At 36.2% G+C, this 9,520-nt stretch overlaps 2 protein-coding genes across 2 annotated transcripts; both read right to left on the bottom strand.

Moving 5' to 3' along the window:
• Nucleotides 1-5,088: 5,088 nt before the first annotated feature.
• Nucleotides 5,089-6,532, bottom strand: LOC126695517 (cationic peroxidase 2-like). Its single transcript, XM_050392287.1, has 3 exons — nt 6,004-6,532; nt 5,735-5,897; nt 5,089-5,626 (listed from the first exon to the last, which is right to left on the bottom strand). The coding sequence occupies exons 1-2, from the start codon at nt 6,403-6,405 to the stop codon at nt 5,754-5,756; spliced, it is 546 nt and encodes a 181-aa protein (XP_050248244.1). The 5' UTR covers nt 6,406-6,532; the 3' UTR covers nt 5,089-5,626; nt 5,735-5,753.
• On the bottom strand, nt 5,205-5,588 carry LOC126696293 (peroxidase N1-like). Its single transcript, XM_050393058.1, has one exon. The coding sequence runs from the start codon at nt 5,586-5,588 to the stop codon at nt 5,205-5,207; it is 384 nt and encodes a 127-aa protein (XP_050249015.1).
• Nucleotides 6,533-9,520: the final 2,988 nt, after the last annotated feature.

Genomic DNA, 9,520 nt, shown 5'->3' with positions numbered 1-9,520 from the left:
AGATTTTTGAGTGTTTTAGGTATTTTTGGAAAGTCTTTTGTTTGAAAAAAAAAAAAAATCTGAAAATTTCAAAAATCCAGTTTTGCCCTGTTTTGGCGGCTCAGTCGCGGGTATGTCAAGTCGCGTGCCTCAGTCGCGTCTTCGCGAGTAATTTTTGGCGACTTGTTCGCGAGTGGAAGGTCCAGTCGCGTGGTTTACTCAGAGATTTTCGCGGCTCAGCTCGCGACTCACTCGCGGGTAGACCTTCCAGTCGCGAAAAACACTTAGAAAAAATTTTCAAATTTTTGTCCTTGAGTGTTTTGGCGGCTTGATCTGGCGACTTTTTGGCGACTCGTTTCAGTCGCGAAAATCGCGTGTTTTGGACATACAGGGGCAGTTTTTAAACCTTTTGTTTTTCCCTCGATCTTTTTGTGAATGTTCATTGTCTTTCTCATCTGCTCTTACCCATTCACACCGTGCCTCCATTTTCGATCTCCATTATTTGCCTCTTTTCAGCTCAAAATCGTCGACTAATAGGTATGGTTTTTCTGTCTTGAACTCTATTTTACTTGTTGTTATGGTTTTCCCTCTGGATTATTCACATTTGATTGTGATTTTGTGATGGTTTTTTAGCTCAACTATTACTCCTTGTCCATGCTTAGCTTATGGAAGCTTGTGTTTCTGTTTTTGAGCTAGTTTATTTTGGTGGTTGTGTTCTTCATCATGTGCTTAGCTAGGGTTAGCTATTTTTGTTTGATCTGCTGATTGATGTCGTGTTTCACTATGATTCTGTGTGGTATCCTGTTGATGTGTTGTTGAATGTGGGTCCTTTTGCAGCTGATTATGTGGTTCTATTTGGACTCCCTCTACTCTGTAGTTCAATTTGGGCCATTTGTGTCCCTCATTGCTATTTTCTGACCATTTTTATCCAGCTATTAGGGTTTCTTCATTGTCCCTAAATTTCCACTAACCCACTGCTAATATAGTCTGTTGGATTGTGTTCTGTCATTTCCCTTGTTCATAATGCAGACTGGTCATGTCACCATTCAAGAAAGCTGCTGTGAAAGGAGGTAGTTCCAAAGGGAAGGAACCAGTAATTGATGTTGATGATTTCCCACCTCAACCAAAAGGGACTCGCTCTTCATCAAAGAGATTCGATCCCAACAAGTTCAGATCATATGCAGCCTATCAGTCTTATGAGAATTTCTTTCTACATGCCAAACCATTACTAGAAAGAGCTTTGGATCAGTCCTCACTTCATGACACTGACATTTCGAAATGGTTTGCTCACAAGGATTGGAATTACCTTCTCTCTGATCCGGATGACGAGTATGAAGAGTTGGTAAAAGAATTTTATGCTAACGCAATTGTGGAAGGAGATGAACTTAAGTGCTGGGTTCGGAAAAAGAGCTTTTCTGTCTCTCCTACATATCTGGCAGAAATTCTTCACATCAACAGACCCATTTTCCGACATTCACCGGTTTATGATGATCTCTGTCCTGATGAGGAGCTTCTCAAAGAAAGTCTTGGTCAAGACTTGGAGTTCTCACCCAATGGCAAATCCATCAGTGTTTCCTCTCTTTCTCCAAAACTGAGAGTGCTTACAATTGTGATGTTTCACAATTTGTACCCTTTATCAAGCACTGGGTATATGAACCTCGGACGTGCTTTGTTTCTTCATGATCTAATCTCTGATGTGGAAATAGACATCTGTGCTCATATCTTTCATGTTCTGCGCAAAACGGTTCTTCGAACTGAGTCTCGGATATGCGTTCCTTTCTGCAGTCTCATTTCACGGATCTTGAAGCTCAAGGGAATTTATCCAACGGCTGATGAATCTCTTATCTCCAAACCAAGTCCAATCAACATGCGTACATTCAATGCAAGCATTGGACATAGTCGGAAGAGAGCCAAACCAGAAACTTCTGCATCTCACAGTGACTCTCAGTTTAGCACTCTCTCCCTAGATGAGAAACTTGATCGCATTGTATCCTCTGTCCATGAGTTGAATACAAAGATGTCTGGACTCACAGCTTCTCTACACCATCAAAGCACTCGATGGGATATGAAGTTTACTTCTCTTCAAACTCAATTGGATCAAATTCAGAGAAAGCTGGAAGAGGATGACTAGCCTATTCCATGACAAAAAGGGGGAGTGATAGGCATGATCAGAGGGGGAGGATATTACCTAAGGGGGAGTGTCATTACCTAAGGGGGAGTGTCTTTACATTCTTCTTCAGTTTCAATTTTCTCTTTAAGTTGATATATTGTGCTTTTGTAAGCTTTTAGGGTTAATGTTTTATGCATAGTTTGTAGGCTTTATGATATGTACCTTGCTTAATGCAGCCTTTATGCTATGTTGAAATCAGTACTTTAATCTAAATGTTCTGCATTTTGGTTTATGTATTGTCACTCTTGTGCCCTTGTAGGATTGTTCCTAGATGCATATACCTTGTGTGTTATGCATTGGTTGAGTGTTGAGCATACAAGTGTCTTGCCTTGTGCTTGTTAACTTGTATGTCCTTGTGTTCATTCCAAGTGTGAATGAGCACTGTGATCACTACCTTGTGGTGTTCACTTGGTTGATCAAGCCATGGTTTGTTTCTTAACTCCATCTTTGCTTGATCACATATTGCCTGTTTCATATGCATTTATAATTTTCTACTTACAATGATCATGGTGTATTGTTGTGTTTCAGGAGTATTATGTTCATATGATTCAAGTGCTTCATAGCTTCTGGAGTTAGGTGTGAGTGAGTTTTGTTCAACTGTTCCCAACTCACATGTTAAGTCTAGAGTCTGTTTTAGGGTTTTGTCACGGAATAGCCAAAGGGGGAGATTGTAAGGTTGAATTTATTCAACCATCTAATTGGCTTTATTCCGTGCCAAATTTGCTTGTAATTCAGCATTTAGTAACCCTGTATTTAGGTGGGTTTGTTGTAAGGGTAGTGAGTGAGATAGAGTGAAGATTACTTAAGAGTGTGCAAGAAAACAGAGACTCGCGGCTGGGACTCGCGGGTGACTCGCGGCTGCAAGCCGCCAGAAGCAGCACACGTGCCAAGCATGCTGGAAGATGAACAGTCATGCTAGCTGGAGCACTACAGGACAAAACAGGACAACTGGCCATACGGTTAACTTGCGACTGGATCTCGCGACTTAGTCAAGCCGCGAGGTCAAGCCGCGAGCCACCCCTGTTTTGTAAAACTTGACGTTTCACATTCCTCTCCCACTCCAGTATAAATACCCCTTTTACCCACGATTGAAAGAGAGCTTCCAGAGAGAATTTTGAGAGAGAAAACCTAAAGAAAAACCAGATTGTTTCACCCACAATCTCTACCTTAGAGTCTCTTCAAATTCCTCAACTCTCTTCCTCTCCATTGTCAAATCCTTGAGAGGCATTATACCAAACCTGGTTCTCACCATTATCATCACTGTGAGACAGTTGTTTGGATTTCTGGGAAGCAGTTAGGAAGGAACCAATCTTCATTGGTTGATGCTACGGTCTAGTAGCGGAATCCGGGAAGCTAGAAAAGAAAAAGGTTCGGCGCAACCTCGTTGGAGCAAGAAGCTTGGAGGGCTTAGGTGCACTGGGTAGATTAGGCTTGGAGGGTCTATTGCTGTCCTTGTATCCCAACTGTATTTTCTAGTGGATTGTTTACCGCTTGGAGGGCGGCGGAGAGGTTTTTCGCCGAAAACTTCGGTTTCCTCTTCGATAACACATCGCGTGTTATCTTTGTGTTTGCATCTTCCTTCCTCTCTATCTTTGCCTTTTTATTATCTGCCGTGGTTTTATTTTGTTTTGGCTTAGATAGTTTTTAACCAATTTCGTATTATAGCATGTGTTAAGTTTCCGCACACTAGTTGTTTGACATATTGCTTGTATTGGTTAAGTTGTAATTTGGGGGTCTAAACGTTCAAAGGTGTTTTGTACACGTTTTTTGAACTTTCATTCATCATTCTAATCCTCCAGTCTATCATCAATAGAAACTGCATACCAATACCTTTCACTGGAATTAGCCAAACAATTGTAATAAAATGTATTGTAGAGGAATTTTTACCATGAATCTATTGATAATCTATGAATCATTCACGTTTTACTACTTTATTAAATCAAGGCATGTCTTAAGCACCTTACGGCACCCAATTGTAGTGAGTAAAAAATTTTGTTTATTTTTTGGTAATGTTATGTATTGCAATATAAACTGAACACTTGCATATTTTTCAATTTTTGCCTCATGATATCAAACATGCATCAAGAATAGTACATAAGGTAAGATATCAATGGATTTAGAGATAAAGGACAAACAAAATAGTTTTAGTTTGAAAACTATTTAAAAAAACTTACGAACTGACGAAGGGCTAGTGTCAAGACAAACTCAAAATATCAACACCATCCAAAGTAGCCACGATTTGGGGGTCATTCCTAACTATCACCAGGATCACATTATATTATGTTGTGAATGATGTGGTCTATCGGTTGAAGAGGGTTTGAAATAAGTGAGATCATAGAGAGAAAAATATTAACACAGGATCCCATCATTCTACGTTTATGGGCCTTTGTGATTGACGGTCTTGAAGCCTACAGATAAAGGGGTTTACTTCACGAACATTGACTAATTGCTATTATGCTTTGTACATTTTTAAAACCTCACCTATTTTTATATTTTATATATATATTTTTTTTACGTTAGTTTAAGCCAAATAGAACCCACCATGTTATTATAAAATTTCATCCTAATAAACATATTTTGTTTAAATTAATTATTATTATTTTCAAATTCTATGATTTGGTTTATTTATTAATTAATTAATATATATTTTAAAAAGTCATCGTTTCCAAAGATTAATGTCGTATGTGAAACTCCGCTCTACGTTGATTACATGCAATTAATGATAGGTCAGCCTATGTGGTCCACCATGCATAACGGTCAATATTATTTGAAGATTTGTCACAGAGAACTTGCCTTAATACGACTGTTAGCTAGAGTGCTTGATGTCCCTTTCATTGTTATTAAAATGCAAATCTCTTTGAAGATTGAACCTGGATCAATTGGCTTACGCCAATATATAAAGAAATATTGAGTACATACGGTTTTTCATCACCTTATAATTAACTTAAACCAACAAGGAAATTAAATTCAAGAACAAAGTGAGTACATTTACATTTTTTGTTTTTTTTTTTTTTTGGGTTTAATTGTTGTTATCCTTTTTCTGGAGCCTTTACGATCAGTTGACCGCAGAACACACTTTGTGAATTTCTCCTTCAGTACCAGACTTGACACCAATGTTGCTCATCTTCACCATGGACCTTCCAAACTCGACATTGAAGCTTAACCCAAGCAAGCCTCTGATGCCTAAAAAACGCTGAACTAAAGTTTTTGTGGACGCATCAGTCCATAATTGCTGGTCAGACTCGAGTACTCCTCGACCGTTCCTCAAGTTTGAGAAGAAAGACGCATCGAATCTGTTTTCGCTACCAGTGTCTAGTCCAACATGCCTTGTGGCATCACCATTTTGTGGGCAGAGTGCTCGTAATTGAGGGAGGAAATTTGGGTTGATGCTAGGATCGGCACCATTTCTAGTTGTAGTGAAGTTATACAGTCTGTACATGAAGAACTGGCAAGCTGAAGTACCAATGGTGTGGCCACCTAGTCATGACATAAATGAATAATAGACTTAGTTGAAATGTAAAGTTAACCAAGTTAAACACATTCTTGAAAATTACTTATTGAATGATTTTATGCATTGTTGCTTACCAACAAGGGTAACAAGATCTTAAGCGTTTAGACCCTTAGCTGAAAACTTTTGCTTTTGCACATCAATGGAGTCTGTAAAGCCAGGCAAATTGGTAGTATCAGAGGCCAATGATACCCGGCCATCTCTGCGTCCGATTGGCACCTGCCAATTTGGTCCATTGGTCTACAAGAAAAATGCAAAATATGATTAATTACACGTAAAAGCATGTAATATATATATATAGTAAAGTAGTAATATGATTTATAAAATCCTGAGGTAGATTAAGTACCAAAACAACTGAATCACGGGCAGCAAGGGCAAGAATATCAGCACAAGAAACAACGCCAGGACATGCAGCTTCAAGCTGAGTCTTAGCATCGTCAATAACTTCATATCCTCTCAAACCAAGGTTAGGTCCGGCTGTTTTCTCAGTGTTAGGCCCATCAATAAGTACAGAAGCATCGCAACCCTGCACAAAACAGTCATGAAAGTGCATCCTTAACAATCCAGGAGCCACAGTGGGATTAGATCGGAAATGTGTTTGCACGGTTGAGCGAACAATAGATTCAGCTCGAGGGCATGTTTTGGAGTAGAACCCAACACGTGTGGCTTGGCAATGCACATAAGAAACACTCAATGCGAGCAAGAGAAACACCAAAAGGGATGTTTGGATCAAACGTGCACTCTCCATTAATGCACTTAAAGGATAAGGACCAGGAAGAGAGTGTGTTAATTAAGCTTTTTAGCTTTAGCTAAAATTGGAGTTGTGTAATTTCAAGTATGTGGTACAAGTTTACGAATTGAAGTAGCTCTAAGCTTTTGATTTGGCTTGTGGTTTTGTGGGAAGGGAATGAGACCAATTTATAGGATCATTTGAGGTCAAAACTAGGAGAAAGAGTAAGAAAAGTCTGCTGGTCGTAGCTAGAGTAGTAGAACTTCGAAACACGGAAAGCAAGGCAAATTCGGAAAATATATAATTAGTTGGCATGCAATAAAAGCTGGGCTAACCTTTGTTTTGTAATGATTCGTACAGATTGCATGGGGACTATTCCGCGTGAGAAATTGCCCTCGAGAAGGAATTGTCAAAGTCTGACCAACAAAATAATAATAAAATAAAAAAGAGAATTGTCAAAGCATTACTTTTTTTTTTTTGGGGGTTTTTCACAGCCAATACAATTTGCATAAACTGGATTGTCAAATGTCAACCATTAATTGATATAAAGAAAAAGACAACAAGAATTCCGATAATAGTAATTAATACGCCAAAATTGCAGCCCCAATTGTTTTACGTGCCATTGGAATTCAACAGTCACACGCTGCAAAGAACACGAGAATACTTGCATATAAACTGAATACTTGCATATTTTTCAAATTTTGTCTCATGATATCAAACATGCATCAAGAATGGTACATAAGGTAAGATATCAATGGATTTAGAGATAAAGGAGAAACAAAATAGTTTTAGTTTGAAAACTATTTAAAAAAACTTATGAATTGGCGAAGGGCTAGTGTCAAGACAAACTCAAGATATCAACACAATCCAATGTAGCCAAGATTTGGGGGTTATTCCTAACTATCACCAGGATTTCATTATTATGCATGTGGTGATCTGATGTGATCTAATGGTTGATGAGGGTTTGAACTAAGTGAGATCATAGGAAGAAAAATAATATCAAGATCCCACCAAAAAACTTTTTGGCCTTTGTGATTTATTGTCTTGAAGCGTACAAAAAAAAAGGGGTCTCTTGAATATTGACTAATGTCTATTATGCTATGTACACTTTTTAAACCTAACTTTTTTTTTTGGTTATGTTATTTTGGTTTTGAACCTGGTCTGACTTTAAAAAATTGAAACCTCTTTTTTTAGTTCTTTAAACGGGCTGAGTTTCAGTTTTTTAAAGTCAAATTGGGGTTCAACTAAGGTCAAACTATGGTGATATTATAAATGATTTTTAATAAATGTATTCTTAATTGTATATAAATATATTAGATGTCCACCCTTGACCAATAAAATCTTGTAGCTCAGTGGATCTCAACAAGGACATGTTAGGAACATTTAGAACTACCATACTCAAGATTTGAAGTTAAGGGGGCCGGGAGTACAAGCATTAAAAAAAAAAATTTCAAATAAGCATTTATATAGTCCCCACCAAGTTATTATAAACATATATATATATATATATATATATATATGTATTACAAATTCTATGATCTGGTTTATTTATTTATCAATTAATATATATTTTAGAAGTCATTGTTTCCAAAGATTAATGTCGTATGTGAAACTCCGCTCTATATAGGATCACTACGTGAGGTCAACATTTGGAGAAAGAGTAAGCAAAGTCTGGTGATCATAGATAAAAGTAGAACTTGGAATATTATAAAATATGGAAAGCAAAGTAAAGTAGGAGAATAATTAGTTGGCATGAAAATGCGTAGCTGGGTTCACCTAAATTTGTTTGTTTTGTAATAAATGAGCTAGTACGGATTGCAATTTGCATGCCACTATTCCGCGTGAGAAATAGTCGTCGTGAAGGAATTGTCAAAATCCAACCAAGTATAATTAATATAAAGAAACAAAAAAAAATTAAAGAATTGTCATAGCATTACTTTGTTTGTTCACCGTCAAGAAAATTTGCATAAAGTGAATTGTCAAATGTCGACCAGACGAGTTATTTAATACCAATGTCGCAGCATGATAGAGGGGCGCGGCTGGCAGGCTCAGAATTTGTTTGGCTTATTTAATTGAAATTGAAAATTTATTAGTGACAATAATATAAATAAAAGTAAAAGTTAACTGAAATAGTATAGTGAAATTTATAAATAATACCAAAAGATGTATTAAGACCTATAAATAATAGTAAAAATAAGTTAAATAGTAAAATAATTTTAATTTATAATCCCAATTCAAACGCATGCTCAATATAAAAATGTTGATTGTGTATTTCAAAGTTTGCCCAAATTAATAATTTTTAGTTTTTTACTACCCTATTGCATGAGTTGTTTATGCAAAGCTTTTCATCTAATTGTTTTAAGTTTTTTTATTTATTTATTTTTTATGTTAATTATAAACATTTTAAAACATCAGTGATTTATTTGAACCTTTAATAGAGCTTGATCTTGATTAAATTATGTATACATAAACATAATCGGCTTACTTGCACTACAACGAAGCTAACTTTTTTCAAGGGTCAAAATTCTTGAAAAATGTATTAAAAAACCTTGACAAAAATTATTTTAAGAGCCTAATTGACCCTTGATAACTTTCGAAACTTATACCGTTGAAAATGAAATTTTAAGGGTCTTTGAGATCCTCAAAACAAGTGTTCTATCTTATTTTGAGGGTCATGAGATCCTTAAATAACCTTATTTACCAAGGGTTAAAAGATTTACATGCACTATCCTTGATAAATAAGATTATTTAAGGGTTTCTTAAGCCTCAAAATAAGATTTTAAAAAAAAACCACAATCATGCACAAAAAACCATATACTACAACCAAATACATCAAAAGTCCAATGTATACAACCAAATATGTATAAAAATTATAGCTGTTGTAAGGAGGTCAACATTCGGTGGCGGCTCCAGGAATTTTATTTAGGGGAGTCATTAAAAAAATTTAATAAAAAAAAACTTGAATATATCGAGTTATCGACAAAAAAAAAAAAAAAAAAAATTAATATATGAAGTTTTACAATTTCGTTCTACAAGTATTCAAATTTTGAATTGTTATATGATAGTTTATTATAAGTATCTATTGCCAATATGGGTAGTTATGAGCCTAAAATCATTTTATTTTGTTAAGTTT

This window comes from Quercus robur, chromosome 8, assembly GCF_932294415.1.
Source record: "Quercus robur chromosome 8, dhQueRobu3.1, whole genome shotgun sequence".
Lineage (NCBI taxonomy): Eukaryota > Viridiplantae > Streptophyta > Magnoliopsida > Fagales > Fagaceae > Quercus > Quercus robur.
Note: the sequence above shows the minus strand (reverse complement) of the source record. Positions and strands in the feature narration are given on the sequence as shown.

What these genes read in the sequence shown, in the direction of transcription:
- LOC126696293 (XM_050393058.1), bottom strand. Translation starts at nt 5,588, where the DNA reads ATGTACAGACTGTATAACTTCACTACAACTAGAAATGGTGCCGATCCT.
- LOC126695517 (XM_050392287.1), bottom strand. Translation starts at nt 6,405, where the DNA reads ATGGAGAGTGCACGTTTGATCCAAACATCCCTTTTGGTGTTTCTCTTG. An exon ending in CCCGTGATTCAGTTGTTTTG is followed by an intron (nt 5,898 to 6,003) that starts GTACTTAATCTA and finishes TTTTTCTTGTAG; the next exon opens with ACCAATGGACCAAATTGGCA.